This window comes from Dermacentor variabilis, chromosome 2 (genome assembly GCF_050947875.1).
Source record: "Dermacentor variabilis isolate Ectoservices chromosome 2, ASM5094787v1, whole genome shotgun sequence".
Taxonomy (NCBI): Eukaryota; Metazoa; Arthropoda; class Arachnida; order Ixodida; family Ixodidae; genus Dermacentor; species Dermacentor variabilis.
In genome coordinates this window covers 14298655-14312250 of record NC_134569.1, presented here as the reverse complement: position 1 = coordinate 14312250, position 13596 = coordinate 14298655, and the positions used below count along the sequence as shown (strand labels likewise).

At 44.9% G+C, this 13596-nt stretch overlaps 1 protein-coding gene across 1 annotated transcript in view; it reads left to right on the top strand.

Annotated features, from left to right (window-relative positions):
- Positions 1-13596, top strand: part of Nmt (N-myristoyl transferase) — an 83862-nt gene that overhangs the window by 67721 nt on the left and 2545 nt on the right. The window contains exon 12 of the mRNA XM_075679686.1: positions 2744-2881. Coding sequence (XP_075535801.1) covers positions 2744-2881 — 138 coding nt within the window. The remainder of the gene's footprint in view (positions 1-2743; positions 2882-13596) is intronic.

Sequence of the window (13596 nt, the reverse complement as noted above, 5' to 3'; positions counted from 1 at the left end):
AGGTGTAGTAAGTAAGGTATACAGATATGTCGATGACTACTTGATTTTAGGCTGTCATGTAGACAAAGGTGCTTTCAGGAATAGGGTTGTAGAAGCCTTCAATTCTCTGGGCAAGGGCTTAACATTTGCTTCGGAAGTACCGGTAGATAACAAGCCGCAGTTTCTTGATGTCAGGTTAAAATTCCTACCGGAACATGTGTGTTGGTCATTCTCACCCCGAGCTGGAAAACCACTAATGAATTATGCCTCAAACCATTCCAGGCTTGTGAAGAATGGGATAGTCATTTCGTGTTTCCGGTCAGCATTGTTGAAGTCATGTCACCACACTGTAAAGATTGCATTTTTTGAGCAAGTTGATAGGTTGATAAAGGCTGGGTACCCGCTCGCTGTGATGCTGGCATCGCACGCTAGACTAATGAATGAACTTAAAAATGATAAAGGACAATGCAAAAAGAATCAAAGGCAGAAGGATGCAGCTTCCAAGGTTTCAGTGATTCCGTATGTGCACGGCCTTTCACACAGACTTAAAAAGGTGGCTGGTAGTTATGCAGTAAAAGTGGTATTTCCGGCAAAAAACAAAATAGGCAGTGTGTGTTCTAAGGTTAAAAAGAAGTTCGAAAGTAAGGATGATGTAAAGAAAGAATCTAGTGTTAAACATCCGCGCAAGAACAGATTTGTTGATTGCGCGAAGAACATTGTTTACCAGATTCCTGTGACGTGTGGTCATGTGTACGTAGGGCAGACTGCGAGATGCATTAACACGAGGTTAAGGGAGCACTTGTCTAGTCTGAAAGGTCGCCCTGGTACGCATTTGGCAATGCATTGCCAAGAACATGATTGCTCACCTTGTCTTAGTAGCACAGACATCTTGTATAGGCATAGAAATCAAACTGCTAGGGAAATTGTGGAAGCACACTGGATTGAAAAACAAAAAGAAAAATGCATCAGCCATCCTTCTGTTTCATTGTTGGATAAAGAAAATTTGCTTTTATCATCACATCTTTAACGCATTTTATTGTAAGTGGTTGTTTTATGCACCTTGCTGTTTTTATGTTGACCGGGTGGCTTTTGTCCACGTCTTTTTATCACAAGCATTATATGTACTATAGGCGTGCTCTGTTGACTAGATCGCGCAGATCTGCGGGTATTTAAGCAGGTGGTTCTTCAAAAATAAAACCAGTTGTTAGAAAGCGCTCGTCCTTCTGTTGCCCCTATTCTTCGTCCCTGTTTGTTTGCGCACAAAAAGTTTTAAGATGAATCTGTTCCAACTAGGCTGACTCGCAGTTATGCTTCAGTGTCTTCTGCTCACTCTTTGTATGGCCTACCGCAATACATTGCTTAGCTTTACAGCTTATATGCGGAGAAGCTTGACTTTTGAGAATCAGCATTTTGCAATGTATTTTAAATCCTTGCCATGCTTTTCACAGTTTGAAGCTATTGGTGAGTGTGACGAAGCAAGAGTTGGTGCCATTGCTGACAGCTGCAAATCCTTTCATTGAAAAACAGCACTGAGCAGCAGGAAGGCGTAGTGTTGCAGAGTGCAGAACAGTGTAAAATGACCTCATGGCCACATACCAAACACTAATTACTACAGTGGGAGTGGTGGCTACGGCTGCCAGATTACTTCCAGATACAGCCGTGAAGAAAGTGTCAGTGCGATTAAATCATATCTAGGACTCAAACCATTGGTGTTGCGTCGGAAAATTGCGAAACTGTGCCTTTTCCAGCGACTTTATTATAACTTCCCCGAACTGCATGGAACGCTTCTAATCCCACCAACCCGTACATCTCGTTGCCTTTTTAACTCTTGCAGCATCCAGCGTTTGCATGGTTCAACACTTTCCTTTAATCAATCGTTTTTGCCTAGCGCCATTACAGATTGGAACAATTTACCAGATAGAGTTGTCAATGAGCGCAACCCCATTATCTTCAAGCAGCTGCTTACTGATCACCTTAAACCCTAACCTTATAATGACCGTACTGTGCCTTCATTCTTTTGCGATTGCCGTCTCACATTGTGACTGTTCTGCTGATTTGCTTTTGCATTCTATTCAGTGTGCCTCTTGGCTTTTTTTGTTGTTGTTGTTGTTTGTTTTTTTAATACGAATCCACAGGCTGAGTCTTGTAAGAAATTGTAACCATATCTTTGTTTCTATCCTTATCTTCTGTAACCCCCCCTTATGTAATTCCCCGACAGGGGTCCTTAAGGAAAAATAAATGATGATAAATGATGATGATGATTATTGGTGTACAAGTGTGCTGGTTAGAGGTTGCAAGGTAACCAAAACGGCAGTGGTGGTGGCTTCGAGTGCCATTTCAGACTTGTATTCACGGCAAAAAGTCTGAAAAATCAGATGACAAAGGGTTTTAGCATCCAAAATTTCATACGTCTTTATGCATTGGCTCTATGCTGTACATGGCAGTGTCGCATAGGTGTCCAAATTATCGGGCATGCAAAAAATTGGTCGTTTACTGTTCATCCACTATAATTCATGAACAGTTTTGTCTTTCTAGTAAGAAAACTATTCTGCCAGCTTTTACAAGTCCAACTCTGTCCATGGTGATCATATTGCTGCTACTGTCAGATCAGAGGAATTGACTGTACAATGAAAAGCAAGTTACTACCTACTTAAGATTTTTGGAAGGAAGAAATGTGGAGCTTCCTTAGATGAGCTATGGCACTGCAGTTGTCTTTAAAAAATTGTAACATAATGTTTCTTCATGAATGCTGCGGCCTTTACAGAATGGCTATGATGTCTTCAATGCCCTGGACCTGATGGATAACAGAGAGTTCCTGGAGAAGCTCAAGTTTGGCATTGGAGATGGGAACCTCCAGTACTACCTCTACAACTGGAGGTGCCCCGAGATGGCTCCCAACAAGGTGGGGTTAACACAGATATGCTCAGAAATTTAGATCTCTTCTCCACATACGTTACCATACCGAATTTACTAATTGCATTTAAGGGGGGGGGGGGATATTGCTATTGAAATAATGTTTACCAGCCTTACAAAGACTTCTGTGCTGATTTCACATGTGCAATTAGTTTTGCTGTAGGTAAATTAGTTCCTAAGGTATTAACATTTCACTTGCATTGTTTAACCCTTAGAGGTTCAAAATTTTTAACCACTCTCCGACATTAAATCTGATATTCATGATTGAAATGTTACAAAATCACTCACGTCCTCGACCCGAACAGAATGGACGTAAAACCAAGTTCAACTCGCCATTCAAGATAAGCATGAAAATGCAACAGCGCCCATGGCTGTTTCAAGCGTTTGATCGATCAGGGTAAAAATAATTTTAAATGACTGCCTATGCTCTTATTTCGTGGTCATTCATCAAGGCGACCCTCACAGGCTCTAGAAATAGCAGCGTGGGTGATACCTTGTGATGAAAGTACACAGAGACTGAGTGCAGCCGTTCCTGCGAATGGAGAATTGTTTTCCAAATGCTTTCCAAACCACTCGCATATATCGTATATATCAGTGAGAAAGAAGTAAGGGGTCTAACCGAGGGGCCCGATTTTTATTAGTCATATCATAAGAAGCCAACAAACACTGACACCAAGGACAACATAGGGGAAATTGCTTGTGCTTAATAAATGAAAGGAAATGAAATCATTTTCATTTGTTTCATGTGTTTGTTGGCTTGTTATGATATGACTAATAAAAATCAGGCTTCACACTAACCCCCTTACTTCTCGTTTATTACATAACGAGGGTCTCGAATCCAGCAGCATTCGTGCCTTTAGGTAGCATGTGTGGGTGTATTGAGCGGTTGCCTTCACCCAAAAAAGATCATGTTCTCTTGACGCCTGCGGCAGGAAAGATGTTCCATATCCGCCACCAAGGTTTGTGAGTGGTGGCGCTGGCTAACACTTCCAGGGTTCTACTAGGAAATATAAATAACCAAGAAATTGAATGGGGAAATGGCGCTGCAGTAGCTCAATTGGTAGAGCATCGCACGCGTAATGCGAAGATTATGGGATCGTTTCCCACCTGCGGCAAGTTGTTTTTTCAACCACTTTCATTTCCATTAATTTATCATTTCTTCATTTCATTTATTAAGCACAAGTAATTCTCCTATGTTTTCCTTTGTGTCAGTGTTTGTTGGCTTCTTATGATATAACTGTGTGTGTGTGTGTGTGTGTGTGTGTGTAACCTTTAACAACAGTTGCACTTGAAGAAACTTCGAGTGACCTGGAAGAATTGTTCACTGGAGTGACGCCCTTATATGAGTATCTACAAGACTGAATTTACAGATTCGGCATAATTGATCAGGGTGTCTACTGACGGGGAAAACTGGGAATTCTCAGGGATATTGACTAGTCTGGAAATACTCAGGGAAAACTCAGGGAATTTCTGCTTCTATCAGGGAAAACGAGCAGTAATTTTATTGAAACGGAACGAAAGTCACGGTAATGCTGGCTCGAGTAACAGACAAGAATCGTAATGAATCCTCTTTGACGTCATGTCGTCTGCTGGAGGAGTTGCCAGTGTACCGTCAACGACTGACTTTCCAGACGCCTGATAGTTCGGACAGCTTTGCAGCACCACCACGTCCCCGATAGAGTCAATGTATAAGAACATCTGAAATTTCGGACGCGAGAACCCTTCGCCGTCCCATTTTCCAGACTTTCTGCTGTGACCACTGGTCCAAAAGGGCAATAATCAAAGCCACCATCATCGCCGCCACTTTGATTACCTTGCCGCCTCAAACCGGCGCTCTCGTACACGGATCTGCTGGCAACTGTAGCCACTACTGCGGCAACGCTAGGCCTAGCTGCTTCGACGCTTGCTGTTAAGCTTCTTGCCGTTCTGCGCTGCTTTTTTCATTGAAATAATTCGCCGCTGTCAGCAGTGGCACCGACTCCGCTTTGTGGCCCTTGCGATTTGCTTCGAATCACGGAAAGCACGCCGCATTGCGTAATGCCGGTTCCTGAAAGTCGACTTTGCCTCAGTACAGCAATGTTACATGGTGAAGCATACGCGAAAGTATTGCTGTGACTCGTAGCAAGAGTGAGAAGGGGCAATTGTCATAGGACACAGAATGTATACCTTAATTATACACGAGTGCATCCGCCACCTCCTGTCGCAGTATGAGCTCCGATATGCCTAATAAGCGTACTGGCAGGCCTTCTGAGCTTTTTTTGAGTGTGCCTGTGGCGATTGGAGCCCCTAAAGGGCCCCTCACCAATTTTATCCATTTTGAGCTGACAAGTGCCGTGCATACTATGCTCGCTAACGACTGCATCTGCTAAGTATTACATCGCATGCACCGGGGAAAAAGCAGAAATTTCAAACCGAACGCCGCCTGCCCTCCTCCTCGTGGGCACCGCGCTCCCAGCTGGATAGTCGACGTATATCGCACAAGTACGCCTATGTACATTGCTCTGCTGTGATGTTGCTTGTAGTGACACGTGACTTAGAGAATTATTCAAAGCAACATCTGTTATTTGTGTAATCTGTTGCTTCAATAGACGAATTAAAATTTAGAGAAATAATAAAACACACAAACCAAATTCCTGCATGTTCTTGTTTTACTTCGCACCGTAGCAAGGGAGATGTCATTCCGTTTTGTCTGCTTCTTCTCACGTCGTGCAGTCACGACTGCTGACAACGAAAGTGTGTCATTTTCTACCATGTTCCATCACGTGATCATGCTCTATGAACTGCTCGTGTCTGCGTCAGAGAGTGCCTCGGTATTCGCATAGCGCTGGCTTATACCGCTAGTCAGGTGTTCTCGTGTGCAGCTTGCGAAATAGTGTGCTGTCCTTGAAATCTGGTATGGGAGAACTCGGGGAAGGAATTTCGCTTGCAGAGGCTAAACGGGGAAAGTGGAGAAAGTGTCTCTCTTGGCACTGGCCCTCGCCTCCTGAAATAATGGGTTCGCGGCACTTAAATATTTCTATCTCGGCTAATAATGAACCAACTTGAAAAATTCTTCCGGCAGAGCATTGCCTAGAGGGCACGTAACAACTTCCAGCGTATACGCCTCGTGCACCGCCTATAGAGGCGCCACTGATGGCCACCTAGCAGGCGCTTCCAACAGTACGTGCGGGAGCAGTAGCAGACGACAACCCTTTTGCAGCAAAGGATGGCTGAAGTTCGCTGCTCCGATTTCTCTTTTGATCCGGTGCCAGACTGCTTTTTCTGCGACAACAGCTGTAGGGAGGACGCTGACCTCTGTGGGAGCAGGTATGAACACGAGTTAGCGGTGTTTGGGACAACATGGTCCACATATGTGCCACGTGCGTCCGGCAGGCAAACACCATGAACTACATTTACATGAAGTGGAGCTCATGTTAACTAGCCAATAAATTCCGTTGAGTAATGCGATGTCTGGACCATTTTTTTCTTAATTCTACCCTTGCCGTAATGCTACTTCTGTACCTCAATAATAAGCACCCGTCGTTAGTGCAGACTTATATCAAACAAATCCGCACGGTGCGACGTCTGCATATGCCGTTGTGATTTTTCTGCCAATGGATACATGTGACATCGCCGAATAAGTGGAGTCAAAATCACCTCAAGAAGAGTAATTGCGAATTTATTGATGGAAACGCGTACACTAGTTATCGAAGTCACTAAACACACAGGTTATTAAAAGCACGTGTTAGCACTGTACCGCCGATGCAATTCTGTTGCATACGCCGATGAACAGCATACGCTGCTGTTTTTGCACTTTTAAATTCCCCAAGGGCGCTGCTTGGAAGCGTACAAAGATAAAGTCTGACTAACTTCTCAGTATTTTTTTTCTTTTTTTTTTTTTTTTTTTGTTACGGCAGAGGTGCCACATTTAAAGGTAGAACAGCGCTAGTCAAAGTAGATGAGTGCTGTCGGCATAGCCGGGTTTAGTCCTCTGCGGTGTAAGCATAATAAGAAAGAATTCAATTGAGTACAAAATTCACATGCAAGATGGGACTACGTTGTGAAACAAACAAATCACTCGGCGTGTTAAGTCTAATCGGACAGCATCGAAAGGTGGTGACTTCCCAAACGTGATGCGAACTTTTCAACGAAAAATGGAACAAAAATACCATATGCAGCAACTATTCGCAATTCTCGCCCTGAACTAACTATTTTCTAAACACATTTCCCAAAAAACCACAACATCTAAGATGCCCTCATACGAAAAGATTAAAGCTGTTGCATTATTATAAAGAATAAAGCACTTGCTTGGTATCATTTCGATAAGACACAGCGTGATTTACACCTTTTACAAACGAGGCAGGGTGAAAACCTCGCACCTCAAAAGAATCAGCGAAAGTTATGCATGAAGCAATCACCAACAGTTAAACATGTGCGAAGCCACACATAAAATAGATGTAAAAACATGAAGTGCGTGACAGCTGGTGCGAGGATTTACCGGGCCACATAAAACCAACAATTTCAGTTCTTGCAAACTTCAGTAGCTTTAACATACAACACAGTGCCCTCGTGCGGTCGTGCTGCCTAACTAGCACAACGCGGTAAAGAAGCGGAAAACAGTTAAGCGGCAAACGGCATTCCGAACTTTAGCGAAATGCCTTCAAACCGCATGCTGCACTGCAGACGAACTTCGTCGCTTACGCATCTAACTATGATCGAGTGGAAAAAAACGCCGACGCGAAAAAGGAAAGGATGAGAAGAAGAAATTTCCCGCCGGAGCGACGATCCATTGCTACCGTTGCTCCCGCTGATGAGGCTTTGCGGGGAATGATTAATACTGTATCGCCGGCCCGTTTTCGCCGATATTTGACCCCTCCCCCCCCCCCCCCAGCCAGCAACAATTCTTTGACATTCCTTGAAGCTTTGGCCACCCCACACATGCGAAGGTTGTTGCCTATTTTGCTCTGAAAACGTGGATAAGATAGAGAAGCACTATCAGCGACACAACAAACTACGGCGCGCCGCTGGCTCATCTCCCGTGTGTTCTGCGCAAGGCCGCCACCAGTGGTGCGTCCATTGGCGCGTACTACACGTATAATCGAAATATGCTGTGTGGCCTGGTGAGGGGCCCTTTAAGGGCAGCTAGTAAAAGCAGGGTGTCTACCAACCGGGAAAACCGGGAATTCTCAGGGATTTTAAAGGGTCGAAAGTCGCGGTAATGCTGGCTCGAGCAACAGACAGGAATCTTCTTTGACGCGCTGTCGTCGGCTGGAGGAGTTGCCAATGTGCAATCAACGACCGACTTTCCGGATTCCCGATAATTCGGACGGCTTCGCGGCACCGCCACGTAACGCATAGAGTCAACGTATCAGAACGTGTGAAATTTCGGACGCAAGAACTCTTCGCCGTCCGATTTTCCGGACGTTTCGCCGTGACCGCGGGTCCAAAACGGCAATAATCAAAGGTACCACCGCTGCCGTTTTGATTACTTCGCCACCTCGAACCGGCACTCTTGCACGTAGATCCGCTGGCAGCCGTTGCCACCACTGCGGCAATGCTAGGCCTAGCTGCTTTGACGTTCGCTATGAAGCATCTTGCCGTTGGGTGCCGAGTTTTTTATTGAAAGAATTAGTTGCTGTCAGCAATGGCACGGACTCCGAATTTGTGGTCCTCGTGATTGGCTTAGGAACTTAGAAAACACGGTGCGTTGCATAATGCCGGTTCCTGAAAGTCAGCTTCGCCTCTGTACAGAAATGTTACATGGTGAAGCATACGCAAAAGTATTGCAGTGAAGCATAACAAGCGTGGGAAGGGGCTATTGGCACGGAACACAGTATGCATTCCTTAATTATACACGCCTGCACCCTGTATTTCCTGTCACAGTACGAGCGCCGATATGCCTAATATGTGTACCGACAGGCCTTCAGAGCGTTTTCGAACGTGCCTGCCGCGGTTTGAGCCCCTAAGGGCAGTAAATGACACGCATTTAGTTTTTTCCAACTGGCCAATTTTTCGAACGTTTTCCCGACCCCTAGGGAGTTCTAAAAATCGGTCGTGGACTGTGCAACTGGTCAAGATGCTTCAAATGGTCCTTGGGGTGAACGAGTGGCAGAAGGAGGACAAGAACAGAAATGATGTATGCATTGAGGAATAAACGGGAAATGAAGCATGCTGCCGCCGTTTTGAAGAAGTTTGAGCTCAAAAAACAAAATTTTGGCTGATGCCGAGATGCAGGTGTCCCTCATCCAAACCAAAATAAACTCTTCGAAGCAGTGAAACACAACACTCAGGCGTCGTGCACGGGCTGAGAGTATGTCAGGACAGCTGAGGTTGACTTACGAGCGGTTGAGACGGTTGAGAAAGAATCTCAATTCTGACAGAGTTCAGGCCTCATACCACTGCATGAGCTTGCTATCAGTTGATAGAAATAGCTCATATTCGAATATATTTGCTCCTATGTGCATCTCCTTTTTATTCGTATTTGTGAATGTCCCACTACGTTTGCAATTTTTTTCGAAGACACTTCATTTGCTGTGCATTTTACTAACCCCTGCCTTCTATTCTCTTTTTGAATAACATAAACACTACTCCTTAGTATTCAAATTGGATTAAGTCGCTTCTTTATTTTTTTCATGTGCTTACTAGAGAGTGACAGCATCAGGCGATATGGTTTCAGCCCGTCTTGACATAAAACAGTTCTGCATCACTCAGGGAAGTGCAACGGCACTCAGGGAAAACCTGGAAAACTCAGGGAATTTGGAAATGTCAACTTGGTAGACACCTTGAAAAGACATGCATTCATTTATTCTTTTTCGAACTGCCCGATTTTTTGGACATTTGCGCGGCCCCTAGTGAGTCTGAAAAATCAGACGTTGACTGTACAACTGACCAAGAAGATGCTTCAAATGGTCCGTGGGGCGAATGCGCAGCGGAAGTACGACGAGAACAGAAAGGACCTACGCATTGAGGAATAAACAGGAAAGGAAGCGTGCCGCTGCTTCCGGGAAGGAGCTTGAGCTCAAAAAACGAAGTGTTGGCTGACGCCGAGATGCAGGTGTCCCTCATCCAAACCAAAATAAACTCTTTAAAGCAGTGAAGCACAACACTGAGATGTGCGCAGGTTGAGAGTATGTCAGGACAGTTGAGGTTTACTTACCAATGGTTTTATTTATTTATTTGTTTATTTATTTATTTAAATCTGCTCTTCACAGATTGTGGGATGTTTTTGTAAAACTGCTCTAGACACATGCATTCAGTAATCATGTCTCTGCTCTCGTACGCTTCCATGCTATTCAACCACTCAACTAGGTTAGTCTTTAAGCCATATGCAAACTTCACATACACCTCGCTATCCTTCTTGCCCATGCTTCTAAACCTTTGCGGAAAAGCCTCAGCTGAAAGGTGGTACTTTTTCAAAAGACTAGCCTTAACCTTCATATAATCATGTGCATCTTGCGCACTGAGTCTGGCGATTACTTCCGCCGCCTCACACGGCAACATAGACAGCAACTGCTGTGGCCATGTACTCGGGCCGAAGTTCATCTTTTCGCAAGTCCTTTCAAAATTGCTTAGGAACAAGCCTATGTCATTACTGACCTCAAATAGCTTTAACAGCCTGTCCATGTGAAGGGAGGAACTTGTTCTTATCGAGAACGAGGAATATGGGATTTACAGTAATCTACATGAAGGGTGGAGAATGTTACAGTTCATCAGTCTCGCATGACTCAAAGAGAATGTACACTCAGCAGCCGCAAAACGGCTGCTTAAAAACACTCTGTCCTCCCTAGAAACCTAGGTGAGGTAAAACGGCCGTTCAACCTTCGACCAATGGGAGCTTCCAAAGTCATCATTGTCGACTCGCCTTTGAAGGGGAGGGTTCACACACTCACTTCCGCACTTTGGTTTCACTGACCACACCGAGGTGAGAGGGTTCTTGTAGACAGGGGTCTTGACCCGAGCAGGCGCCTGTTGATCCCAGAGCTGACCCCGCAGACAGTGGCCGCCACGTCTGTCCATTGACTGTGACGACTTCTGGGGCCCGTGAGATCGCACCGCAAAACATCCCCTTCCAGGAGTTCCCCCACTCCAAGCAAGCTGTGAAGGCGACAACGAATCGACTAACAATACTCGGTCCGCCAAACGTGGCTAGACATGTTGCTAGACAGAGGCGCATTGTTGTCCTTACAAAGTGAGTCGTCGCAGCGGGCTGGGAATGGTTCGGAGGTCGCTTTTCTGAAGATCGCCAGCCCCCGCAGGCCAATCGTAACAGCGCCTGTGGTTTATCCTTTTTTTCAGGTGGCAGACTGCTTCTTCTACGGTAACAGCTGCAGGGTAGATGGGAGAGGGCATGAACACAATGTCATCATTATTGGGGACAACCCACTCGACATAGGTGCCAGGTCCATCCCGCAGACAAACGCAATGAGCCCCATTTACACAAAGTGGAGCTCATGTTAGCTAGCCTCTAGGTTTTGTTTAGTAATGGAATGTCTTGATCTGTTCTTTTTTTTTTTTCAATTCTAGCCTTGCCATAATACTCCTTCTGTACCTAAATAATTGGCACACGTCGTTAGTGCAGACTTATATCTCAAAGAAATCTGCATGGAGCAATGTCTGCACAAGTCATTGTGATCTTTCTGCCAATGAATACACAGTGTCGCTGAATAAGTGCCGTCAAAGTCTCCTCAAGAAGAGCAATTGTGAATTTATTGATGGAAACGCGTACACTAGTCCACAAAGTCGCCAAACGCACGGGTTAACAAGAGCAAGTTAGCGTTGTATCACCGATGCAATTCTGCTGCATACGCCGATGAACTGCCATTCCCGCTGCAATTTTCACAATTTTAAATTCACAACGGAGCTGCTTGCAAACTTACAAAGCTAAAGTCTGACCAACTTTTCAGTAGTTTATTTTTTTTCCCTCAAACGTTACTAGAGAGAGATGTCGGATTATATATTTAAAGGCAAAGCAGTGCCAGCCAAAGTAGATGGGCACTGGTGACAAGGCTGGGTTTAGTCGTCTGGGGTGTAAGCATAATAAGAAAGAATTCAATTGAGTACAAAATTCATATGAAAAGAGGGACTACTTTGTGAGACAAACAAATCACTCGGCGTGGTAAGTCTGCTCAGACAGCATCGAAGTGTGACGACTTTCCAAATGGGACATGAACTTTTCATTGAAAATGAAACAGAAGTACCATGTGACGTAACAGTTCGGCGGAAACCCGCAAGGTGGAGAAAAGTAATTGACTTTGCTTCGAGTTGTTGACAAATTCACCCTGACACTTCACCCTGCCATCTGCTAGACAGCTGGTTAGCTCAGGTGGTAGAGAGGCTGCCCCGGAAAGGCGGTGGTTCCAGGTTCGAGTCACGGACAAGGACGATTTTTTTTTCAACTGCGAGACTTTTCTTTTGAGGAAACCATATGGGTTTCCTTTGTAGCAGTTGCTACGAACGGGTGGATGTCTGATTTTCCCTTTATTAGAAATATCATATGCAGCAACTATTAGCAATTCTCACCCTCAGCTACCTATTTTCTTAACGCATTTCCCAAGAAACCACAATATCTAAGATGCCCTCGGATGAAAAGAATAAAGCTTTTAAACAAGCACTTGCCTGGTATCATTCCAATAAGACACAGCGTGATTTAGACCCTTTACATACGAGGCAGAGTGAAAATCTCCACACCTCATAAAAATAAAAACACAGTTCTGCATGAAGCAACTAGCAACAGTTCAACGTGCATGAAACCACACATAAAATAGATGCAAAAGCATAAGGTGCGTGACAGCTGGTGCCAAGATTTCCCGGGCGGCATAAAACCAACAATTTCAGTTCTCGCAATTTTCAGTAGCTTTAACATACAACACGATGCAGTCGTGCAGTCATGCTGCCTAGCAAGCAAAATGCCTTTAAACTGCATGCTGCACTGCAGACGATCTTCATCGCTTACACGTTGAAATATGATCGAGCGGAAAAAAGACCGACACGACAAAATAAAGGATGAGAACAAAAAATTTCCCGCCGAACAATGGCGATTCATTGCTACCGTCGCTCCCGCTGATGAGGCTTTGCAGGGAATGATTAGAACCATATCACTGGCACATTTTTGCCGGTATTTCAACAGCCACAAATGCGAAGGGCGTTGCTTATGTTGCTCTGAGAGTGTGAATAAGACGGGGAAGCACGATGAACGATGCAGAAAGCTACTGCATGCAGCTGGCTCCTTTCCCAAGTGCACTGCACAAGGCCGTCACTAGTGGCGCATATAGCTGCGCATGGCTGTCCATATGCAGGCAAGCACCATATTTTGGAGGTAATCTTGGCAAGTGCAAAGGCTGAGCAAAGATGGTTGGTGCCTTCATGCTCATTTTGTTCCCACGCATCTAGTGTTGGCAGTCGCGCAATGTCAAGTTTCTGAGGTGCGATGCGAAATGTTCGCTCGCGTTGCGACGAGTGTTCTTGGTCATCGAGTAATCTTTGCCTGAGCATGCGAGACACCGATAAAACTATGAACTTTACTCCGTGTGGTTGTCTCTTTGCTGTCACCATCAACGCTCCGCATTTCTGGGAAAACAGCAACTTTCTTTTTTTCTTTTCAGGATCAATATCCATATCCTTTTGCACTTTTGTTTTTAATTTGAGGACGCCATCTTATGGCGGCTGCAAGCACTAAGCGCAGTAAGCCATGGTTTCCCAAGATTTACAGCATTGTGCGATGCCGAA